Source organism: Paramormyrops kingsleyae, chromosome 15 (assembly GCF_048594095.1).
Source record: "Paramormyrops kingsleyae isolate MSU_618 chromosome 15, PKINGS_0.4, whole genome shotgun sequence".
In the NCBI taxonomy this organism is placed as follows: domain Eukaryota; kingdom Metazoa; phylum Chordata; class Actinopteri; order Osteoglossiformes; family Mormyridae; genus Paramormyrops; species Paramormyrops kingsleyae.
In genome coordinates, this window is record NC_132811.1 from 3,912,285 (window position 1) to 3,938,354 (window position 26,070).

The following is a 26,070-nucleotide window of genomic DNA, read 5'->3' on the forward strand; positions in this document are numbered from 1 at the left end:
TTCAGCTTTTAACGTTTTACTCGGAAAGGCACAAACTATGTTTTCTTTTTTTCCTGGTAAATCATTCTGACGTGAGAAATAAAACTAAACAGAACATGATCCTCCCCGTCATTTTGGCCACCATACAGAGCGTCCCTGATAAAGGAATCTTCCTATGACAGTTCTCATCCATTTTTTTCATTTGTTCATTTCAAACCAGATATTTCACTCCTGCTTTTTTCTGATTTGTCAAAAGTGTGAGACTATTATCTGTTTGTCTTGCACAGTATTCAAGGCCAGCGACCATGCTACAAAATCCACGTTTACCAAAAAAATAAAAATAAAAGAAACAAAGTTAAAACAAACAGGTGGAAAGAGAAATTTCAGAATGCTACAGCATGAAAGTACAACGAGAGCAGACCTTCAGACAACTTAAATTACAAAAAGAAAAATGAATTTACACACGTCTCGATGCAGGTACAGACGCGATGCTCTTGGTGCTCTCACTGATGCTGGGGTCACTACTTAAATAGTTCATTCATTGCCTCTGACTTCGATCCCATGAGTAACTATTTCTATGGATCACATGTCTTGTGCTTGATCTGCTTATGTCTCTCCAACCAGATAAAATCACAAGTTCCGCATTACACCTAGGAAACAATAACTGTTTCAAACAGCAGTTTTTTTTTTTTATATATATTCACTTCAAGGTGTATCTTGTATCGTTAGGGTTATCTTTTTTATTGAATCCCACATTTTAACCTACCTATTTATATATTTTTGTTTTTTTCAGTAAAGGAACCACAGTCTGCTTTACGACCCAGCGCATAGCTGGGACAGCTCTGATCCTGTTAACGCCAGTAGACAGGTCGCATCATCGAAAGACCAGAGGATGGATGGGTAACGTCTTGTGTGTTAAGCTCCCGTTTAAAACTAGACAGTAAGCAGAATGCGTCAAGTTCACGTTGATGTCCCCTCTTCACTTGTGTCGTTGGAGGGCTTTCCTCTTCCTCCTCTTGAAGAAACAACAGCACCTACAAGCACAGGGAAAGGGTTACTGCCAGCAGAAGCCGACTACAATCGCAAATGAACAGCCGATCCAGACGTCAGCAACAACAACAATCATATACAAGAAATAGCGATCGCTGAGGGATGCAACGGCAGGCTCAGGGTGGGAACGCCACAGGCGGAAGCTGCGTACTTCGTCTCATTGGCCACCTCCACCTCGGCTGGCGCCGTGATTGGAGCGTTGGAGTGTCCGGCGGTGGGGTCGTCAGTGTTCAGCTCGCCGTTTGTGGAGCTCATCACCTGAACATGCACAACACACATGGGTGTCAGGAGGAGGAGCGTCTGATGGACGTCAGGGTGTGAACCGCGCAGGGATACCAAGCGGGGGACTGTTTGAAGGAGCCCTCAACGTACATGGTGGTGGAGATATTAATCATAGAGATATTAGTAATCTATTAAAATACAGCAGCTGATTGGACTGACTGTTCAAAAGCTACTCACAGTCACTGCTTGGACCTGAATGACGAAGTGGCCTCACTAGAGTAATAAACAGGACGAGTCATTTGAAATCAGGCAACGCCGACTACTCAACAGTGCAATTTCAGAACACAACACTAGATGGCACCAAACACTGTGCTGCAGTATAAATATCCTACACTTCAATGGCCATTAGATATGGCTAATAGGTGAATGATAAAAGGTGCTGGTTTACCTGAACCACTGCTGCTAAAATCTGAAAACAAGTAACTAGTTGTTGCATCCTTCTGATTACCAGACAAGCTATTCTAGTGTACAGACGACCACTGCACTCCATGTAAAACTTCCCATCCATCGAAGTACCAGAGCTGACAAGTGAATTTTAATCATAGTTAAATTTATGTTCTAGAGCAGGAGGACAGAACGGGCATGTACTGCAGGAACTGCAGGAACCATGAAGACCAGGGCATGGCCTCATCCACGCCGAGCCAGCAGCTAAGTGTGGCTGAGCTAAAACACAAAAGGAGACGACCATGCAGGCCATGCAGCTAGCGGTACCTGGACAGAGCCCCCCAGCCTATCAGATGTCAGATGAGACCCCAAGAGCTCCCTATTGGTCCCTGGTGTGGGCTGCGATTCACTTCCTTTGGGTTCGGGCGACTGGTGACGGCCCACAGGAAAGGGGGTAGTAAGGGGGCGGGGGGGGCGGGGGGGGGGTCAGAGATGGTTTCATTGGGGATTGAGAAGTGAATAAGAAAAAAAAATTTTACAGAACATATCGCATGCAAAAGCAGGCATGTTAACCAAGGCAACAGCTATGGAAGAGGGAATTAAGTGGAGAAGACAGCATGCAGAGAGAATGAAGACCTGACAGCTCCAAACGTAGTGCTGCCACTGTATGGATGCTCTTGGTTACGCAGAATTTAATGTGATCGTTAAAGATCCCGGCAAGCAAATAAAAACCCATCTGGCCATTATGAGGCAGGCTAATTCTCAGCGGAATTTCATCTTCAAAACATCGCTATTTATGCATCTGGTCTTTCGTATATGCGAAACGGCGACATCCATCAACGTCAAGTTCAGGCCAGAAGCTGAGCTTATCGGAATCCGGACAAACAACGCGTGGTTTCCGAGAATGTCTTTAGCCCCGAGGTCGCTGCTCAGGGCATCCTTCGTACTTCAGTGCCTAATGAATTCCATGTAGAGTTGACTTGCGGACGAGTTTATACAAAAAAGTTCATCACATCTTTATGCACATTTGGCTTGTTCATTAATAAACAAACACATAGATAAATAGACAAATATGACACCACTGCCACCCTCATTGGCCACAAGGACCTGAATAGACGACGGCACAGCATTTGAGTGGCAAGCCACAAAGACACAGCGACGCGTTAATACGTCTGAGGGCACTGCACACTGTCCAGTGCACTGCTGCAGCTGAACACGCTGTGGAATCCAGAGATGCTTCTTCGTAACTGAACCCGTGTCAGCATCTTAATGAGACGCTGCACGCTATGGCAGTGCAACCAAGGAGATACAAGATCACAGTCGTAAGCCCCGATCTCAGCGTCGCTGATGCTACAAGCCAGACTCACATTTCCGTCCCGGTTGTGCTAAAGGGATAAAAGGCAGAGTGAGGTCCCAGCAGACCCAAACCGTCAGGGCTTGAGCGAGGCGAGGCGGGACCCCGGCGCTTACCGGATTTTTGGTCTGCTGTTGTGTTTTGTCTCTGCTGCTGGGCTGGAGGGGTGTGTCGCTGGGGATGGGGCCGATCGGGGTGGGCTGGGGGGCAACACAGGAAGTTCAAAACAAATACACAGAGCAGAGCCTAAAAATAGCCTCAGTGCAGACCGCTTCCTACAGAAGAACCCCTACAGAAGTACTAACAGGACAAAAGAAACAGGCTGTGTGTGTGTGTGTGTGTGTGTGTGTGTGTGTGTGTGTGTGTGTGTGTGTGTGTGTGTGTGTGTGTGTGTGTGTGTGTGTTTGTGTGTGTGTGTGGGGAGAGGGCTGGTGGAGGGGGGCTTCGAAGGCCTTCAGACCTGGGGGAACCATAGTTATGACAACATGACCAACCACCTCCAGTCTGTCAGGTTCCACAACCAAAAATGCTTTTTTGCCTTTTGCACACAGAACAAAAACAGCTCAGATCAATGTGTAGCCTAGCTTGATAGTTTATATCAATACGCCACTCCTTCCAAGTTAGCATAGAGAGTGGGACAGTAAGAATCTGCAAGAAGCAGCAGCTGTCAGAAGCTAATCGGCGACTGACTGCAGACGAGCGACTGGACAGTCGGGATAGAGGCGAGGATTGACACTCACAAGCGTCTTTCCAACCCAGTCATACTCATAGTCGAAGATGTAGCCATTCCGGTCAAAGAGGTCAGTGAAGAGTTTCCTTAAGTAGTCGTAATCAGGTTTCTCAAAGAAGTCCAGCCTCCTCACGTAGCGCAGATAAGTAGCCATTTCCTCTGCAGACCAGAAAAAGAAGGAGAGGAAACTATTCTTTATGATCTACAAGAAATGGATGCAAATCTAGAAAGACGCCAGAGAACAGCATGCTGGAGGTGCTTCTCCTTCAGGATGGTGGGCGGGGCCATCTGATTTTAGCTACTCCAAAAAAAAAAAAAAAAAAGAGAGCAAGAATTACACTGCGTGATAAAGCAATGCCATCGGCCAACACCAAAGCAGCCGGAAGCTGACCGGCAGACATGGATGAGTGTAACGACTCCATTATAAAGCATGAGGGGGGGGTGTAAGTGCTGCGCACAGGTATGTGAACGCAGGTGACTGGGAATGAAAATGGGGGGGGGGGGGGATCTGAAAGAAATAATGTTTTAAATGCATATGCTGTGAAATGACAGTGCAGCATTAAGAAGGTACCATCCGTCCAAAGTGGTACGGAACAGAAATACGACTCACCAGGGAAGCTTTCACAGAGAACTTCGACGGGGGTCGCCCGCTTGGTATCACCAATCTTCTGATACCTTTCCTTCAGTGTGTCCGCCTGCGAAGGAGATAGACAGGTCTGCCGCATGCATTCAACCTTCCTCAAAGCATACTACAAATAAGCATGGAAGTACAGCCCATTTCATAAGGTACTGAATGAAAGTGACCATAGCAGCATGTATTGTATGCAAGTGCATCTTGAGTTCGAAGCGGACTTCCTACGCAAAATATGTAAGGAGGTAACCCTACACAATCCCTTTAAAGTCGATACTGACAAAAGTTAAATGACGGTCAATGCAAAGTGCGGATAACTTTTCAAACTGGCCCAGAAAGGAAAAATATTTTTTTCAGGGATATACCATGTAAAGAGATGCCGTGACACTATTTCAAGTAGATCTTAGACGTAAAGAGAAGTGCCAGTAGAATCCTGCAACGCAACATATTTCAGAAGTAAAATCTTCCTGTAGCCTTCACCAGATCAACAGCATGAACAAAGTTTAATTTCAGGGTGTAAGCAAGTGGTGGCTGATATAGTGATATTTTTATGGTAACCAGCTATAATTATGTCTATGATACACATTTCAAAGTTATTGCAAGAATCGCAATACAGCACTGCATTTAATTTAGCAGTCGCTTTTGTCCAAAGCAACGCACAAGTAAGGCAATTAGTCATTACAGACAAACATGCCGTTGTGGAGTCGATTAGGCATAGATGCAGCTCAGTTGAGCTTCTGAATGCCCAGTTACAAGAGTATTTCTTAACACTATTATGATGGATAGAACAAACCAGCAAGCGCCTATTGCGCAATGCCTGCATGATCAGAGGCCGCAACCATACAACCACAAAGACAGACCAATGCAAAACAAAGCAGCTTCAGCCAGCATAGCATCTCAGCACGGCCTGTATATCTCACTTTGCCAATTATCTGTCTCAGTCGATCTTAACTTAGTGACTAGATCTTGAACTAAAACTTCATTGATCTTTTTTAACCAGTTAGCTAAATTTTACCACCAACAAATGTCAGATACTATTGAACTGAAAAATATTTCTATTGTGTACCACGATAAACACCACAGAGTACATAGATGGGTTGGCCACACCAGTGGTTCTCAACCTTTTTTATCCAATGACCCCCCCTTTAAGAAAAACTTAATTGTTAGTGCCTGACATCACATGACATGGAGGACAATGTAGAACAGATCACAAACTACAAACTGCAAGTAAAACTGAACAAGGCCATATAAATTCCAAGAAATAACCCAATGCCTTCAATGAAAACACTGGAATCTGATTTGGGATGCTAGACCTGAGAACCAGAGGAACTTTGGATGGAATTTAAAGAAATCAGCCAAGAGGAATCTGAAAAAGAATGGGGAAAAAGAGCCAAAAAAATCAAAGTGGATGACAGAAAGCACAGTGGAGACTGCAGGAGAAACAGGAAGAATCTTCTTAAAAGCAATGAATCATGGATTCCAGAAAAGAACCTGAAGCCAATATTTACACCAACCAAGTTTCTAAATAAAGAAACATGGAAAAGGGGCTAATTTTCAGAAAAATCAGTAAAGTTCCAAAGATAGTATTCGCTGGACAAATAACTGATGGAACAAAGATCAAGCGAAGATGGAGAGGCTGCAGAGAGGAGCGCTACAGGAAATGCGTCAAGCATTATGGTGTCAGTACATGGAAAAATCTTCAATAATGGAAGAGGTGGTGAGATCAGCCCTGAGGAAAGATGATATTCCAAAAGAAATACTATAAGCAATTAAAGAATCAAAGTGCAAACTAAATTTTGCCAGCAGATGTGGAAAAAAACTTACTGGTTTACAGACTGGAAAAAAATCCATTTATATTCTAACATCAATGAAAGGAAACATGGAGAGTGCAAACTAATGTACTGTTCTCTTATCACATCAGTAGAAGCATTACTCTCATCTCATTCTCATTTTTGAGGTCTTTGGAATTTGGGTTGAAAATGGTACCAACTCTGTCCTCTGCCAATCAATACAACTACTGTGTCAAAGGCGTCTCCTGTTCACAAGGCCAATAAACGGTGCACATCCCATGCAGGTGCTGCCGCGACAGAACTACCAAGTCTTAATACTTTTTCGTCAAGCTTAAAACTAAACAAATATAACAATTTGCTCTTGAACTTGTGTACAACTGCATAGCACATGCTAGTTCACTCCTTTTTGCTTTTGAAATTACTTGGGAATTGTCAGCGTGGATTCTTGTCCAAATTTCTTTAAACTATATTGAGTTTCTTAGCAAAATTTTTCCACTTCCAGTTTGGATGGCGATACACCAGGCTGTGTTACACTACCAGGTGGGTAAGTAAGGTTTATTTATAAACTGCCTTTCACAGACATGTAGTCAAAGTGCTGTACAACAAAATCAAATAAAAAGAAGTAAACAAGAAATATTAAGACATGTATTAAAATAAACTAACACAATTATAATAGTTTATATAATAAAAATCTAACCAAAAGCCTGATTAAATAAAATTTTTTACTTAAAAATCGACAGAGTCTGGCAAGCATAAATGTAACAGGAGATTATTCCAAAGCCCGGGAGACTGAAAGGCTCCATCTCCCCTAGTCTTTGATCATGTGCGGGGAACGACTAAGAAATTATGATCCTAGGATTGAAAAGCACAAGAAACAGCATGTTTGAGGAGGAGACCAGACAGACTGGAGCTTGACCATTTAGTGCTCTATATAACTACCAGAATTTTAAAGCGAATCCTAAATCCCACCCGAATTGTGCGGCATACCCATACAACGGCCTAACACGCATCTCCCAGTCTCAGTCTCACACCATCTGACGGAGCGTAACCCAATCGTACTTCGGGGACAGTCTACAATGCAAATAATACTGCAACAAGAGAATATTCTGCTTGAGTTATATGTATGTGCAGCAGTCTTTAATTACCAAAGGGGGCTCCACCCTAGCTTTCTGCTCATCAAACTAGGGTGTTTATTGCTCGAGAAGTTTGCTGCACATGACAAATTAATATCTTCAGGGAATGTGCAATGTGGTTATAGTAAAATTTTAACATGCAACTTATTTTAACGTTGCCCAATAAAGAAAGAAGAGATGGAGGCCTGCAGTGTTTCAAATGATCTGAGGTGGTGCCCCAGCATGCTCAGATGGCACACAACCATCCACTTATTTAATGCCTTTCCTGGGCAGGTAAAAGACGTTCTGACTGCACCTAGTGGTGACGAGGTAGGAGGGTGGAGGGGAACCTCTGACTGTCCAGTGAACATCATGGCCTGGTTTAGAGAATGGGGTCTTTTTTGGAAACAACATGAGATTGTGGGTGATACAACACAGGAGGGCCAGGTGAATGGCTGCAGCCCAGAAGAGGGGAAGGACAGCTCTCCTTGGTCTACGTCAGAATAAGCAGGAAAAATGCGGAGCATCCTCAAGATGCCTTCTGTAAGGTGAGGAAATGGGACCTGAATCACGCCAAATGACAGCTTCAAGCTGTACAGCAAATCTTGGCACACAAGGCTCATTCTAAAACCTGTACCTGTTTTCTTCACACCTGATATTAACTGATACGTGAGAATTTGAGAGCTTGAGTGCAAAATATACTTCAGCGCTCCACCCTGGTGAGTATGACCTGAGTGGCATAGGCGGGGAGGTCTACTGGGGTGACAATTTAGCAGAGACCCACAAGACATTACTCTGGTGTCCATTTTTCAGAATCAGATGATGTGGGATCTGGGATAATTTCGGAGGCGTATCTAGAGTTTGCTCCTACATGCTGAGTCACGCAAAATGCTTTTACAGAAATTAGCAGAGATGCTATCCGTACTGGCCGCCAGCTGCCCTTTCTTCCGATACCACTTCCCATGCCACTTCCCATGCCACTTCCCATAAAGGAGTTTGGGTGTTTCGTTATTCCAGCTGTCACCAAGCAAAGACAGAGAAGCAGATTCCTCCCAGATATGAACCAGTTAGCAGGCACTGGGAAGAGTGCTGACAAACGAGGTCAGGCAGCAGCGCACGGCAGCGGCCTATGGACCCGCCACATTCACACGGCTGTGAGCTGAAATCTTAGCACAGAACGTGAAAACCCTCCAGCAGGTTCCTGCGTGCAGCTCGCCGGCGCCCAAAAAGCTGAATCTACATTATGGGCACTGACAGGGCCGAAACATTAAATGCATGCTTTTTCTACAAGGAGGTGCTCTTGTTCTTCATCTACACAGCAAGCAGCCTTACAAAGCATTCTGTTAAATTACGGAAAATCTGAAACCCTAAAGAGGCTTTTTTTTGCAATTTCTCTGGTACAACTACTGAGACAGATTCTGAATTTTAATTTGAGAAATCAGTCAACATTAATTCAGTAATAAGTTACTTGACACTTTCCACCCTCCTCAGTAGCCTAGGTTTTGCCCATTTATACTGAGTGATTTAGGTAAAAATTCCTTGCTCAGTGGTAATGGAGCAGGGCCATCAACTGCTGACGTTCAGGGTCTAAGCCCTACTACGTGTTACCTGCCACATCAGCTCACAAGCATCGCGACTTAAAGCAGCCATTTCACATTTCCCAGTAATGCGTGTTTTCAAGAGCATAAATCAATGAAACCATCATTAAAGCTACGTGACCATTAAGCTCCTTACCTTGAGGCCCTGCCAAGGAAGACTGCCTCTGAGAAAGTACATGAACATGTGACCAAGCGCTTCCAGGTCATCCCTCCTGCTTTGTTCTGCATTAGGAGTAAAAGCACTTTAACAGAAATCATGCTGCAGACACTAAAAAATGCATAAGCAAAATAGTGCATTAAATACAGCACTGTTCCACAATCCAGTCCTAGGGGACCCATGGCCGGTCCATGTTTTTGCACCCTCTTAGCTCCCAGGAGGTAGCAGAGATGGTGCAAAAATGTGGACTGAATGACAGGGAGATGGGATGGAGCAAAAACATGAACTGTCGGTAGGTCCCCAAAGGACTGAATTGGGAAACACTGAAATACAGGATTTATTCTTTAAATCCTACAGGGGAGGTACTCCACAGAAATCACACAGATGTACAGTGGTACCTCAGTTCTCGAACTCATCAAAACTCGAATTTCTTAAAAGCTGAACCAACCAGTTTGAAAAAAAATTACCTAGAGCTCGATCTGAATCTCAGAAGTCAAACCGTGAACGCCGACCTAAAATAACTTGTACGCGCAGGGAAATGAGTCACGCGGCACGTCTCTCAGCGGAAACAAAGGGTAAAGCTTCAGTCTCAGCCTCGCATTAGCTGTGATAGCATGTTTACACAAGCTGAATACATATATTTAGACAGTAAAAATACATTTAAACAATGATAGACAGTAATAGTAATTATTATAATATAATAAAATACATTTAAAAATAAAGATTTCTTATTCATTATTTTAATATTAATAATAAACCATTAATACATTATAATAATATTGTTGTGCTGAGCGGGACGGAACGGAGACAAAGGCGCAGACGTCAGGGTATCAGGGAATACAGGGTTTAATTACAGGTAAGGCAGGAAAAACGCAGACGGACAATACAATGACCGGACTGAGGAAACTGAAACGCGGACTAAATACAGAGGACTAATGACAACAACCCGAAACAGCTGACCACACCGGGATTCCACACGGGGTTAACGAGGGGGCGTAGCACACGGAAGGAGTGGACGATCGGGGCAGGACACATTGTTTGGATACATTTATTTTCTTACTTTACAAATTACTGTTTTGATAAATGTGCTTAGATGTGTTTAGTACAGTATATGCTCTTCTTGTTTTATCCGGTTCATTTTGTGTTTAGATGCTAAAAAAAAAAAAATATTTAGGTATAATTTTTTGGGACCGGGAACCAATTAATTGGTTTTCCATTATTTCTTATGGGGAAAATTCGATCACAACTCAAACTTTTTAGGATTCGACCCGGAGTTCTGAACGGATTAAATTCGAGTTCTAAGGTACCACTGTATAGGATATGTCCAGAACAGAAACCACCGTTCTCACCTTTGCCAAGATGCGTGTTGATGCTCATGTATCGCGCTGTGCCTGTCAGGCTCTTGTGCTCCCGGTAAGGGATGTGTTTTTTGGTCTCAGGGTCAATGTATTCTTTGGCCAGCCCAAAGTCTATGATGTGGATTGTGTGTTGCCTCTTGCCGCCCGGCCGCCCAACCAGAAAGTTCTCAGGTTTGACATCCCGGTATATCAAGCTCTTGGAGTGAACATACTCCATCCGTGTTATCTAGGAAACAGACAGGTTTGAGAGTGAAGCCTTTCAACACACATTTTCAACAGCAAATTGTATGTAAATCATTCATCTCTTGGGCAACTGGAAAGGTCATGAAACGCAGGACAACTTTTTGAGTAATGTTACCGGGCAACTGCCAACCAGGTTAGACAGAGGGCAACTAATTTGGATCTGGAGGATCAACAAAAGTTGCCCACTGCCGATCAGAGTTCTTCCAAATAGAAATGTGTTACCCATTATCAATGGGAATGTGACCAAGCAACACCGGTCAGCAACACCGGTCAGCAACACCGGTCAGCAACACCGGTCAGCAACACCGGTCAGCAACACCGGTCAGCAACACCGGTCAGCAACACCGGTCAGCAACTTTGCTCAAAAAGTTGCCCTGTGTTTCAGTACCCTAGGAGTGCAAATGACTTACCAGCTGTATGGCTATCATGAGGACCGTCTTGAGGGTGAACGTGCGATCGCATAGGTCAAATAGGTCCTCCAAGCTGGGCCCCAGCAATTCCAAAACCATAGCGTTGTACTTCCCACATGGGCCAAAGTAGTACACCTGAGGGATGCCCTCTGGTGGGCGAGCGAAACATACATCAATATGCAATATTAAAACCACAAAACGGCAGCAAGCAGGCCTTCATGTCCAAGGTCACCTGGATCAACTTGCCGATTTAAGAGACGACGTACGGCCCCTGTGACCCAGAGAACATCATCAGCTTTTACTGCCAGAGGGTCCACATCAATCAGCTCTGCTGGGCTGCACACAGCTGTTCCAGGCAGAAGTGACCTCACTCATATCTGACACACTTTGTTAGGATCGGGGGGGGGGGGGGGGGGGAAGTGACCTCATCTGTGCAGTCATGAATCGACCGTCTTTCCAAGAGAGCCTGCTAGAATAGGCAATGCTCACAAGTTAATATACCACCACAGAAAGAGCTACCTATTTACCTGACCATTTCATTTTGTGCAGCACAGTGGACCTACGATACAAATTGCTCTTAGGGATTATGCGAATGCAAGGGCTGCACAAAACCAGCAGCAATGCCACATCATGGGCAAGGTGCCACATCATGGGCAAGGTGCCAAGGAGAGCCCTGCATCATCATGAGAGGGATTACAGTGGGATTTACACATTTCTAGAGCACTGTCACTCTCACGCAAGTCCCCAAGTGCCACCTGGAAGGTATAGACCAACATCTCTGCCCCACAGGCTTTCAAATGTGATGAGTAATTATGATGGTTACGTGTTAATGATATAAAGAGACACACCAGCAGGAGGCTAATTCACTGAAGTACAAAATAGGAGCAGTTACTGCAAACACTGGAAGAAAAAAAAAACTATTAACTTTTATCACATGGCCACAAAGCTGTGCACGAGTGGAGCTCATTTCTCAGAGACAAGCAGTCCGTTCCTTTAAGCCAGAAGGTCCCAGCATTGGTCCTTCAGGGCCGCACGCCGTGCTAATTTTCACTCACCCTCAGCAAAATTGACAATGCTTAAGTAAACCCTGCAGTAGGTCACCTTACCTGCAGTCAGAGGTGCAAATTAAAGCACAGCGCCCAGAAACAGTGCATGCCCAGACTTAAAGATTCACGGCTACTGGGAGACAGACACATTCCTTAAACCTAAATCCTGCATGCACCAAGTGTGAGAGACCTGAGAAGCGTTCTGGAATGACACTGCGCTGTTACAGGGCCGAAAGTGAAGTTTTACATTAATTGCAAAAAGGCTGGGATAAAATTTACAATTCAGGGTGCGTTCGAGCACAGAACGGTACCCTGACAGAATGAGCCAGGCATCCTGAAGCAGAGCCAGCGTGAAATGTGATCGCCGGTAAATAAAAGATCGGCGGCATCCAACACTGTATGGAAGCGTTCAGGGAATCGTGACGGCCAAGCACAGCTGCCATGTATCAGGCTTACAGTGTAGTTAAAATCAACAAACTGTGAAACACCTTAAATTAAGGCTTGTTACCCAGAGGCAGGAGTTGAGGCCTTGACTGCTGGACGCCTCATGATAGCAGCACATTAACATTAAAACTTTAACATTTAACCTACCATATCTATAAAAACAAAAGCTGCATTATACAAAAGTCAAATTGGCAGCAAACCCAAATTACAGCATTTCCAACATAAGTACAAATAATTCAATCATGATAAACACTAACTGGACATTACCGGTGTACAGTGATTATGTGTATATTCAAAGCAGAGTTCGATTCTTCCCCTATCAATGCATAACAAGCATGTAACCACAAGCAGATTCAGAATTTAACTGCCCAGAGCACACTTACGAGCAGTCTGATATCAACAAACTAAATAAGTCCTGGAAAAGGCAAATAAGTTAACAGACACTAACATGACAATAAGACAAATCCATCCAAGCAGAGACGCAAACATCTCTGTGGGCTCTAAAAGAGTGGACTGCTCATTCCACACTGGAATGTCCTCAGAACTGTGGAGGACACATCCAAGGAGATTCAGCAGTGACAGGGAGACACGGAGAAAGGCTATTTTTAAGCTGAGGGGAGCCCTCACTCCCGCACAAGCAAGAGTGTAATTCATTCCGTGGGATGGCTGCAGAGGCACGGGGTCGGGGAGGGACAGGTAATTTAGGACCCCATGTTCTGAGGAATGGAAGAGAAGGTGTCAGAACGCACAACAAGCCCGACTATTCAGAGGTAAGTCAGCAAGCTGGCTCATGTTAACAGTAACAAATATGACCTCATCCCACCTCCCAGTGATACAGGAACAAGATGGCGGGACACTGCATTATGAAAACAAGGACAGAAATGAGGCCTCCGTAACCTTTCCTGCAGGATCAAACATTAACCCAAGCTCAGGCAGCTTTTTTCTTACCTGAATTTCCCAGCTGTTTATAAAATCGATATTCCAAATGTAGCTGAGGAGCCCTGGACTTTATCGGTTCCTGAAAAGTAAGAACATACGAGAGAGTGAGCAATAAAGAAATGGAGATCATAATGCTGGACTGGAGTGCACGTAGAAAAATGCCATAAGGCTTATTTCAGCACTGACCCTGAATTATAAGTGTTGATAAACCATTAAATACTATAACCAAGCAGACATTTTTTTAACCCACCAAAATTTTCTTTAACATCAGTAAATCTCAAAGTAGCATCTTGTGACTAGAGGATGGAAACATCTATTTCCACTAATGCAGATCATAATATCATAATCAGTCATTTGCCAAAGTAGAGGGTTAGACCAAAGGCACCTGCATACAAATCCTGTTACAGATGAGACAAAATATATTAATGGGCGAAAGATTTGCAAATGATGCAATTTGTGAAATGAACAACCGCAATTATTGCACGATGCCAAATTAGCCAGCTGCCAAACCTATTTTAACTGACCGGGCCGCTTTGAAATGCTTCTCATGCTGATGCCTAGATGAACTTCTTGAGCATGAGCTGTGCCGAGCGTCAAGCCTGGGAAAGCCGCTTCCCTGTAATTGCTACGTGGGGCGAGCAGCACTGGCTGCGCCCTGACCTGCAGGGGTGATTAACCTGACGTGACATCCCACACGTCACCTCCCACATACTTTGTCACTTTTCTTGTTTGGGTACAGAGCTCAGGACAGTAGGGGTACACAGGAAATGAAACCCACTTCGACCTCAGCGGCGTGTGAGCGATGCACTGGAGGACGCGTTCAAATAAATAACACATGAAGGCAGATGGCCTGAAACGACATTCTAAAATGCTTTCATTTGGGGGGGGGGGGGGGGATACCATAGCTTATTGAAGCTTTAAATGCTTAAACTCCAACCAAATCCCAGCGGGAGCCAGCGGCCAGTTCAAAACATAAATTCTAAAAAAAAAAGTACAAGATCAATTAAATTTTCCCAAACAAGGTGGGGGGGCATGATTTTCAGTACCAACATTTCAATTTTACTTATACCCAACAATTTACTTGCACCCATTTCCCAGTCACACCGCTGACGATGTCCCCATATTGCATTTTAATAGATAAATTGTATCAATTTTTAACTACAGTGCAAAGCATTCTCTAAATATCACACCACAAAGACAAAACCATTTCAAAAATTCCAAAGGTGCTTCAAAGCTGCCCCGTCTGACATTTCCACAGCAGATCAGTAACCCACATTATCAGCGAGGGGGGCAATCAGAAGCAAGATCACAAAATATTACACAGACACTATTCTAAACAGGGCAACCATGAAAAACACCCCCTCGCATGCAGATATATAAATTCTTACAAGCATTGTGTTGTTGAAAAATTTAGGAAAAGTTGCATATGTAAATAATAGCAAAAATAATCCACTAAAATCAATAACCACATTAATATCTTTGTAGATTGTATAAGGTAAGCATGCAGATGGGGATGAGCAGATGTGCATAATATACATTATTTTTAATTATCTACCACACTAACTACAACACCTACTGCTGACTTTATTAAGTTTCTGGAAAATGGTGACAATGACAGGCCTCTGGTGCCCCGGCTGACAGCGAAGGCTTCATGTGCCACTGAGATTCGGGTCACCTGTCTGGTAAGAGTCACACATTTACAATGTGAAGCATCACCAACATAAAAACTGCAGGGGGAGAGTGTGAGAGCCTTAACCTTTTATTATTTCATGCTATTCTCCATCATCATCATATCAAATATCATTTCATTAACTCAACAGCAATAGCGATTTTCAGCTTTTTTTTTTTAATCATGCTTAAAGCACGGACCAGGACGGTCGCCCTTTGGCACACTAACAGTTGTATGAAGATGGTTTTATAAATGATTCCTTTGCAATTTGAGACCAAAAGACAATGGCTAAATACGATTAGTCCATCACAGATCAAACCAACTCAAATCATCATATTACTGTACCCCTAACAATATTACTCTTTTTAATCATTTTAGCTTCTAAGCATTCAGTTTGAGCTTTCAGGGTTATCAAAAGGTTTTTTTCCCCTCAGATATGCTAGGAGGTCATTCATATACATTTAATACATTTTCATTACTATGACAAAACCAAATAAAACCACCTCTAAAATATACATGCATTTCCTAACCATGTTTATCTTAAGCTATTAAGCCATTTTTAAAAGTATATCTAAGATGGATCTAAAGATTCTGATGCAGTCATTAAAAAGGTCGGCCTCTTTCTATCTTTCGAGACATGTTCTGTCTATCAGAGCGGGAGAATGGGTTCTATGGTTCTAGATCTGGAACTGTGAAGGTCTCAGTATAAAAGTGGCATGAGGCCGACAAGTCACAAAACTGGCCTGAAAATGTATAAAGATTGCAGTATATCTATGCATGTATTCATTCTGCTCACTTACTTTGACACAATTCCCCGGCAGCTAGATCACCCAACATCAAAAGCGTGTATCTAACAGTTTCCACTGATACAAAAATAACTCTGTACAAACAGGTACTGCAGGCAACATACCACACAGAACCCATTGAAGAGAATAGGGCAACTGGCATGTTTTAGGAACAGAAATGTTTAGGGGAGACATCAAACAGGGAAATCAGCCGTTGGGTGATTTCCACAGTGTCCCCAACTCAGGTCTGAAGTTCAGGCCCAGGTGGAGCGACTGACTGCTGTAACACAAAGCAGTCACACCCACAGCTCTGAAGGACACTGGGGACCATGAGTCCTGCACTGTATGAATGTGGAGGAGGAGCTCATTTGTGTGACGGCAGTTCAGCTTTTCACTGCAGCACTTCAGCCTATCTGTAGGTCTTACAGATAATGAGATCGCCTTCCAAAGGCTATTCACATATGCTTTTGCTGGTTTAGTAATACCTTCAAAAAATTATGTATTAATGACTGGACAGAACTAAAGATGGAAACATTCCCCCCCCCCCCATGATAAACTGCCTGTATTCACTTGTGAAGAGATTTGTCCTGTTCTCATCTAAGAGCTGACCAAAGTATCCATTAAGACCAATCCTAAACACACCATGACGACTCTTCACTTGTCTCCCCGCTGATTAAACCTTGCCCTGGTTTTAGGAGATGCGATTACTCTATAAAGTCAATTCACTCATCACTTAATTGTCACACTGACAGTACAGGCCAGATGATTTCACCCAATTACAAACAGGCACAAAAGTAGAAAAAATTACTTCATAATACATGGAAGCTGCAGTTACTACTGTCCAGAACCTAAGAAACTGCAATAGACATTTCCAGACGAAAGCAAGAAATTAAGTTTTTTTTTTATTAAAAGAAAACACACACACACACACTCTCTCACTGTGTGAAGTCGTATGCAAACCATAAGTTGGTCGTCTGAAGCAGAAGCAGAACTCGTCTCCCAGTCAGGGTGCTTGTAACGCAGCAGACATCTGCAATCAGACAGTGAACTGATCTGATGCAACTACTGGCCACCCAAACTTCACAAAAAAAAATTGTGTGTCTGTGTGTCTATATTCTATGCGCGCGCACACACACACACACACACACACACACACACACACGAGGGTGAAGAGCCTAACAAATGACAAATTGCAGAAAATGAACCAAATACCACCAGAACTAGGGTTAAGACATCGATGGGGGAAAGGTTCATATGAGAATGCACAATTTTGTAGCTGTTTTGAACCTTTATAAATTTTAGGGGGCTTAAAAAAAAAAAGTGCTATAATGACACATGCATGTAACTGTACAAATATTAGGGATAGACTGAACAGACAAATCCAGGTAAAAAGGTGGATTCATAACTATTTTCACCTGTTAAATCCACAGTAAATTTATGGGGTTTTAAAGGTTGAAGCAGAGAGACAATCGTAAATGCACAGGAGAACAGGCAAGGGGATATATCTTAACTCAACACAGGTGTTCGAGGAGTTGGGAGTCAGAATGGAGAATGAATGTGGTGTGTGATCAAGTCCCTTGCGTACTCCATGCCTAAGTGATGCGAGGCTGATGTGGGCACACGTGTGGCGCGGTGCGATGTCCGGAGGGTGCCCCTGTTGCGTGCAGGTTTTTATGCATTTTCCCCAGATGTTTTGGATGAAATACTATTGTACACATTTTAGATCAGTTTCTCCAGTTATTACGGTAAATTAAGCCTTGCAAGTTTGGAAATTGAATCAAACGATTTGCCCAGATGTCCCAACTTCTGTTGAGAGCTTAGAAACCTTCTGTCAAGTATTATGGAATTTCTGTAAGACTGTTACTACAAATTCTGAAGTTTTGCTTGAACTATACCACACTGCAGGAAGCAGTATATTCTGATAATGGCAATTAAATAAAATGAGACAGAACAACATATGTAGGGCTTTCATTTAGAAACTGCAAAGAAAATCCAAGCGTCTGATGACAATGGTAACTGGAGAATTTTCGGATAGGAAGAGATCTGGCAGAGCCAAAGTCACAACACGATCAGAAGACAAGTTTCTGAGTCACCAGCTTGCGTGGTAGATGCCTCACAGGACTACAGCTTCAACCACAGCTTAACAGTGATCAAAGTAAGCCAGTCCCACTTTCAGCTGTGGAGAGAAGACTTCAAAATGCAGGTTTGACAGGTCAAGTGACAGAAAGCCGTTGTTAATGAGGAAAAAGGCTTGCGTGGACCGTGAACCACTGCCAGTGGACTACTGAAGACAGTAAGAAAGTTGATTAATCAAATTTGAAATCTTTGACTCATCTCACAGGGTGTTTGTATGGTTCCTCAGTGTGTGAAACTAACATCAAACACGGAGGAGGAAGTGTGATGGTCTGGGGCTCTTCACTGGAGGCAGAGTTGGTGATTTACACAGAGTGACGGGCATTCTGAACAAACAGGGTCACGGCAGCATTGTGCCACACCTTGCAATACCCTCTGGTCTGTGTGAAGCTGGTCAGGGGTTCATCCTGCAGCAAGACAATGACCCAAGTCAGGCATCCAGGAAGTGTTGGCCAGTACGACTAAAACATTTTATAGTATTTCATGGTATTTTTTCCTCCCAAGTTCACCCGTACGGTGGCAGTAAGTGTTTACATCAATAAAATGGGTGTTTTTATTTATTTTAAAATTGTTTGTCATGTTTTATTGATTATAACTGTGTACTTGATAATGGTTTCACTGACATGTTTTATAACAATAATAATGTACATTTAGTCAGACAGCACTACATTTCATTGATAAGCATATATTTAGTTTGGTGGCAAAATGCATGATTTTAATAATTACTAGTGGTGCAACGGATCATTGTTGATCCATGATCCACACCGATCCCTCTCCACGGTTCAGCACGCACGTGATCCGAAGATTCGAAAAACAAAAAAGTTCCGCTGTATGGTGCGCATGGTCAGTCTGTAAAGCGACAGTCATGGCCAGCGGTACCGGTCCAAGTGGTGGGGCAGAGGAGCTCGAGAAACCTCCAGCATCACTTAAATCTCATGTGTGGGAGCATCCCCGTTAAATATATTGGAGAAAAGGGTGGTGGATAAAACCACCACAGTTTGTCGACAGTGTGGCACGAGGAAGCCGTATGAGACTGGCACCACGTCGGGCACGGCCGCTCATTTGAAATGACATCACCTTGGTGTGACAGGAGCTAAGACAAGGGCTGCGCAACAACCACTGATATCCGCGGCATTTAAGCAGCCCTTTGCTGCCCAATCCGACCGGGCTAAAGCTATTACAAAAGCTATTGGGGTGTTTATAGCTGTTATAAGCTCACGTCTGCTTTGCTTTCTTTCTTTTTTGATGATGTGGACATAAGCTAGTTTTTATTTCATCCTCCATGTTCAAAGTAAAAAGCAATGATAACTTAGATTGCATGTTTTTGATTGTGTCCACATTAAAGGAAATAATTATCATGCCCTATATTGCACCTTAATTTTTTATATAATTGCGTGGAATGAGTTGAGTTGAATGTTTTTTAATGGTCAAAAAATACTTCCATGAATGAGGAGTTAAATTTTTTCCTTTTTTGCTGATCCGAAAATTGATCCGAAACGTGGCGTAAAACCATGATCCGATACGAACTGAGTTTTTTTGATCCGTTGCACCACTAATAATTACCACGATAAATTGTTCATCCATCCATCCATCCATCCATCATCTCCCGCTAATCCGAGGTCGGGTCGCGGGGGCAGCAGTCTCAGCAGGGAAACCCAGACTTCCCTCTCCCCGGCCACTTCATGCAGCTCCTCTGGGGGAATCCCGAGGCGTTCCCAGGCCAGCCGAGAGACATAGTCCCTCCAGCGTGTCCTGGGTCTTCCCCGGGGCCTCCTCCCAGTGGGACATGCCCAGAACACCTCACCAGGGAGGCGTCCAGGAGGCATCCTAAGCAGATGCCCGAGCCACCTCATCTGGCTCCTCTCGATGCGGAGGAGCAGCGGCTCTACTCTGAGTCCCTCCCGAATGACCGAGCTCCTCACCCTCTCTCTAAGGGAGAGCCCAGCTACCCTGTGGAGGAAACCCATTTCGGACGCTTGTACTCGCGATCTCGTTCTTTCGGCAACTACCCACAGCTCATGACCATAGGTGAGGGCAGGAACGTAGATCGACTGGTAAACCGAGAGCTTCGCCTTTTGGCTCAGCTCCTTCTTCACCATGACAGTCCGATGCAGCGCCCGCATCACTGCTGATGCCGCACCGATCCACCTGTCGATCTCCCGCTCCATCCTTCCCTCAAATTGTTCATATCAGGGATTTTGCTTTACCGATAGCATTTTGGGCGCTTTTCCCACTGCACCAAGTACGGTACTTCCGCTCGAGGACCAGTACCAAAAGTTCCAGTACTAAAAGTGCCAAACCAGCTGGGGTACTTTGGAACTTTGGGGTGGGACTTGAAACACTTTCTTGATCTATTGGTTATGCAAATAGCCTGCAGCTGAAACACAATACAAACACCACCTTGAAAACAGTTGTGAACTCTGAAAACAACAATAAAACAAGTGTCACATGGAGCATTGTTGCATTATAAAGTTATAACTGTTAGTGAGAAGGGTAGGTGAAAATAACAGGGGACTCGGCACAATACAGTCTGCACAGCCATCCATAGCACGCCTAGCAGCAAACATTATTACATAATTTGCAGCCTATTGAAGCGTTAGTTGTTTTTTTTCAGCTATGTTATGGTATGAAGGTACATGAAAAATTGATACCGTACAGGAAATTAAAATCATTATACCGGATGAACCAGTACAATGCCTTGCAAAGCTCCAGGCTGTGTCACAAGTACATCAGGAGAAAAGTATTCATAAAAACATGGAGAGGCCAGCACAGTCCCCAGCTGGTTTGGGATGAACAGGACAGGAAGGTGAAGGCAAAGTAACCTACAAGTGCAACAGTCACGGGAACTTCTGCAGGAGTCAGGGAGAACTTTCTGGGTACATGATTTCCCTTCCAGAAAAAATACCACATGCATCTGGCTATCACCAAAAGGTGGTTACTTTGAGGGATTTAAACAATTTTGTAAACAATGGTTTCTTATTGCTTATTTGTTCTAAGCTTTGGTTTCACTGAACATTGATATTAAACCTGAATTAATTTCCATAAAACTAGAAAAACTGATGTGCTCTAACACTTTCACCGGTAGTGTAAATGGACAGATTCAATGACGATGGTATGGTACCACATGACAACACCGATGCTTAGCTTCTCACAGAGGAAGCCTGGTGCTGTATTAGGGACACTGATTCAACTTCCTGCAAGCTTTATTATTCTGTACCACTAGCTGCAAAATAAAACCGTGGCAGAAATGGATAGACACACAAAGAAAATCATTGCACACATTAGAATAAACTTCTAAAACTTCCAACATCTGTTCAACCACTGAATGTCATTTGCAATTACATAACAGCCCATGTAGTGATCTTAGATCAGCAGTAAACACATTTAGACTTACACACAAAATTAATTCCACACTCCCCTCCTGTGATCTTCAACTCTGTACAAATTTATATTTGCAACATAGATCCGCTTAACAGGCATTTCCAAGGCTGAATCAGTTATTTCAGAGGAAACAAGAATCAGCAGTGTACCAAGATGCCCCACCACTGCCAACAAGAAACTGAAGGTTCGAGAAGGGAGACTCTGACCAACAAGAACAGTTAGCCGTTGCAGAAGCGCCATGTCACACATCTCACCCAGCAGAAACATTCTACAGAGCGAACCGGGAAGCATCTGTTCCCTGAACTGTTCCCTGAACTGCCAGGCGTCCACCGTCCCCCTCTTGCAACTCAAACACTGAACGCAGGCCCGACTGTTCATACGGCGCAGACACACACCTGAGATCGCCCTTTCCCTGACCAACATGTGTGGTGAATCCTTACCTGTTTAACACCGACCTGAAAAAGTGAAGCAGTGCAATTTTTTTTTTTTTTAAACCAGCGAAGAACTTTCATTCCCACCAGGAACAAATGAGAATGGAGTGTGATTCACATGGAGTGTTCATGGGAGTAAGTGCTTATGGGTTTCTGCGTAGGAGGGGACACATATGTGGGGGGGGGGGGGGGGGTAACCAACTAAGGCACCCAGAGACCCCAGAAAAAGGGGCACATAGAATCAAGGTCAAAACCTGCTTGGCACATACCAAAAATATTTCATGGCAAAGAAATCTCAGAAACCTGGTTCTAAAAGGAGTTTGAGACCACGTGCAAGGGGACAGGGCCACGGTGACCTCTGACCTCCGGCTAGCCTTACCAGTTTGATGGCCACGTATTCGTTGGTGTAGAGGTTCTTCCCCAAGCGCAGCTCCCCAAAGTTGCCGCAGCCGATCTTTTTCCCCACACGAAAGTTGGGGCCGACCATGAGCACCCCAGAGTTGGCCCCTGCACTCCGGCCCCCATGCGCAGTCCTGCTCCCGCCACCGCCCGTCTTGGACATCCTCTTCCCTTCCTCTGCCTCTCCCTTCCCTCCTCTCTTATCAAAATCCATAAGCTTGTGATACCCAGGCTTCTCCACGGTTACGCTGCTGCCAGGCAAACCAGAGCTGCCGAATCAACTAACGGGCCACTGAGGCAGAGGGAGGGTGTACTGGATGAGACAGAGGAGGTCTCTCAGACATGCATACACATGTAGTCGTAGTTTTAAAATGTTTTAAAATCCTGCGGCGACAGTTGCAGGAGCACCAGGAACTTCTTGACAAATCGCCTCCTATTCTCCTCCCTCCTACAAAGGAGGTTCTTCCTTCTCCCGTCGTTCCTGCAATTCCCAGGTTTCCGGTTCAGAGAAACATGACTCCCGCCGAAGCAGGCAGGTTACGTCCGTGTGTGTGCAGGCATGCCCTGGGCAGCCACAGAGCCACATACATCCACGCACTCACACACGCACACACACACACACACTCACACACACTCACACGCCCAAGCTGCCAGCTAGTGGATCCACAGCGTTGGCAGGTGACATGCTGCCTCTTCCATCATGGCGTCCGGCTGCTCAGTCTCTGACGGACATCTCTCATTGTAACAAGGCAGCGCCCGTGACAAAGGTGACAAAGACGATGACGACGTGCAGCCGAGGGGCGGGACCGTCCCAGGACGCCGTTATTCCCAAATATCTGGAAGAAACAGAAAACGAGAAAAAAAACAGCAATTATCAACTTGGCTGTCCTTGCTGAGGAACTGCAGTTGACCAGAAGATCAGAAACAAAATCCAATTTTAAGGTGTGTTCCCAGCCGGGGGCGCTATGGGGCCAGAACTCTTCAATCCTTCAGCATTTGATGATGAATGATAAATCCTTTATTTCACCACAAAGTTCAGGTACATTGGAATGTTTCTCTTCACTACCCCATCAGGCACCCAAACGGAAACTCATTTACACAAAAAAAAAAAACAAGGCAACTAAATACTTATCCATTGCACAGACAAGCTAAAATCTGCGAGTGCTGAGATTCTGTGACATTTGGCATGACTGCCATGTAAAGATTGCAGATCACGCCCCTGTGCACCTTCCAATCACCTATCAGATTCTCTCATTATGACCAATCAATTTAACTTGAATATTAAAGTTCTAAGGACTCACAAATAAACCATTTACTCCTCATTAAATTCATTCAAATTTAATTCTGACCGAACGGCTCACAACTGGTCCTAAACCAACTCCACCCAATCTTAGAAGACAACATACCAAGATTTTCCTCTTTTACAAAACACATCAGCTGCTTTAGACAAACAGCAAAGCTCCAAAAATGCAGGAAACACCTAAACGTCTGACAGAGTTGCAGCAAATGAGAAATAGAAATGAGTGTGTCAACTGATTTTAATTTAATACAATACTAGGTGGTGCACAAGAGTTTAATTCTTGCCATTTTAAGGTAGCCCCCACTACTGACCATGATAAGGAGTTAGAAATTTCACTGCTTGAACAAACAAAAACAAACAGGCTGACATTTCGAGAGTTTCTGATAAATACTCAGGGGCAATCCTTTACAAATAAGAGAAATACATATTTTTATATATATATTTTTTTTTTCTTTCATGGACAGTTAATGTACCAGGTGGACTGGCCTGGTCTCAGTAGGTTCCCTCTATTCTGCTTTTCTACAGACAAATATACAACTGAAAAACTTTTGTGAGTTGGAAATGAGGCTAATAATTCTATAGAATATATAAAGCAGATCCCTGGCATAAGTAAATACCGTATACATTTCAAACAGCTCCTACTGAAGCTCTAGCAGTTCCTCAATAGGAGCACGCTGGCCCGTTGCGGATAAGACTGCCAACCCCTGCCCTACAGGATTGATAGACAAGGCTAAATTTACTGATGCTAATCCTCAGTGTTCTTATTCATTGGACATTGCTTTAATGCTGATATTTTTACATGAGACTGACAAGAAAACAAATCAAAGGCACAAAGGAAGATGAAACTTTAGGCCTACTAGAATCAACATACTATTTATTTCTAAAACCATGCAGGCTAGCTGAAGTAATAGATAGCCAATATACTATCTATACTATGACTGCATATCATCAAATTCCCCATGATACAGTACTAATCACGATACAATGTATCACAATATTACCATTATACACTTAACACTCCAATATTGGACCTACTAAAATTTTAAAAAGGCAGTATGAGTCCGTATCCTGAATGAAGCTGTTGCACACTTCAACTCCCAGCTGCATAAACTATGCATTTCTTTCTGCATACGAAGTGCATGTTACTGGTTTTACAACGGCAGGAGAATGAAACTTGAGCCTTGAACTTTTAACATTTCAGAGGTAAATATTTCACGGCATTTTCGCATTGCAATCCACTTAGGCTACATAAACAGCATATTTTTAATTAGAAAAGGCTGGAAAAAAATGTTTGTAAAACAAGACATTTGACCCTGCCAGCAATGAGAGATACTGCAATAAATTAATAAAAGTGACGCAAAGGTTCAAAATCAATGAAAAAATGTGACCAACAATCACTATTTAACGATTAGTTGCAGTATTGATACAGCGGTACTAAAAACCTATGTTCTGGGGTGAACTCAGCACGTTTACAGTAATCTATGCAGAGAAGGTGTAAGCCATGCAAATACACTCAACTGCTCTGTGGGACACTGAATGAGACGGGAGAAATTCTGACGAAACAGCAAGTTTTGCTACAAGACACCATGCAGCCGAACCCAGCGCAAGCAGCGACGTCAGCATTAGCAGAGCTCAGGAGAACAGCAGCAGGACAAGATGTCTGCAGGTCAGCTGCTGTCCACTCCCAGTCCTGGCTGTTGCCAGCACTTAAACACGAGCTACCAGAAGAGAAATGCAGCCAAAATCAAGGTATGACACCAGCATCTGAAGGAAGATGACAGAAACCGCTTATTACACATGCTTCAGAAGCAGGTATTACACCTGAAATGCCCAAGCTTTGGGATCCCTAACAGACTTGTTTGAACAAGCTATTTATCTGAAATTAACAACGTTTCATGTTCATCGCTCTGATTCTGAGCATATACACAAAACGTATTACCATACATACAACTTTTAGATTGAATTCATCCTTCAATTTATACTTCATGAGCAACACTACAATAATTCTTCATTGCACCAGCCTGCAAACTTAGTATGAGCTGTAAAAAAGCATATTGATACTCAGCATTGTCTTGTTAAGCAGCCTTTTCAACAGGAGGTAATAAGATTTGACGTGTAATTCTAGGTGAAATTTAGCAGACTAATTCGAGAATTAGCAAGTAACATTTTGTAATCTCCTTAGTTCAGTCTATCTAAACTGACACTGCACTACCCCAAAGATGCCCCTTATATACCAATATAAATGCACTAAATGAGTTCTTGGTAATCCTCATTATATCTAATTTCACAACCAAGGCAGAAACACCACATTTATTATTAATAATGTATTATTTGAAAAGTAATTCAATAGTTTTGCAAAGGAAACAATTACTCTTAACCTTTAATTTAAAAGGAAGTTTCATTCATTTTGTTTGTAGTTGTGACTCAGGCTGACTATCCAGGCAAAACTAACAGGTTTAAAACAG

General features: G+C 43.5%; 1 protein-coding gene across 4 annotated transcripts in view; it reads right to left on the minus strand.

Annotated features, from left to right (window-relative positions):
- LOC111860241 (casein kinase I-like) overlaps positions 1–26,070 on the minus strand; it is a 31,876-nt gene continuing 5,806 nt past the window's right edge. For 3 of the 4 annotated variants that reach the window (XM_023843730.2, XM_023843729.2, XM_023843731.2), the window contains exons 2-12: positions 22,286–23,141; positions 13,517–13,586; positions 11,079–11,227; positions 10,417–10,651; positions 9,047–9,132; positions 4,390–4,474; positions 3,790–3,938; positions 3,166–3,249; positions 2,023–2,124; positions 1,181–1,287; positions 1–1,013 (exon numbers count right to left, since the gene is read on the minus strand). In XM_023843730.2, the coding sequence (XP_023699498.1) occupies positions 959–1,013; positions 1,181–1,287; positions 2,023–2,124; positions 3,166–3,249; positions 3,790–3,938; positions 4,390–4,474; positions 9,047–9,132; positions 10,417–10,651; positions 11,079–11,227; positions 13,517–13,586; positions 22,286–22,519 (1,356 nt within the window). In that variant the 5' untranslated portion in view covers positions 22,520–23,141 and the 3' untranslated portion in view covers positions 1–958. The remainder of the gene's footprint in view (positions 1,014–1,180; positions 1,288–2,022; positions 2,125–3,165; positions 3,250–3,789; positions 3,939–4,389; positions 4,475–9,046; positions 9,133–10,416; positions 10,652–11,078; positions 11,228–13,516; positions 13,587–22,285; positions 23,142–26,070) is intronic. The other variant, XM_023843732.2, reaches the window with a different exon arrangement.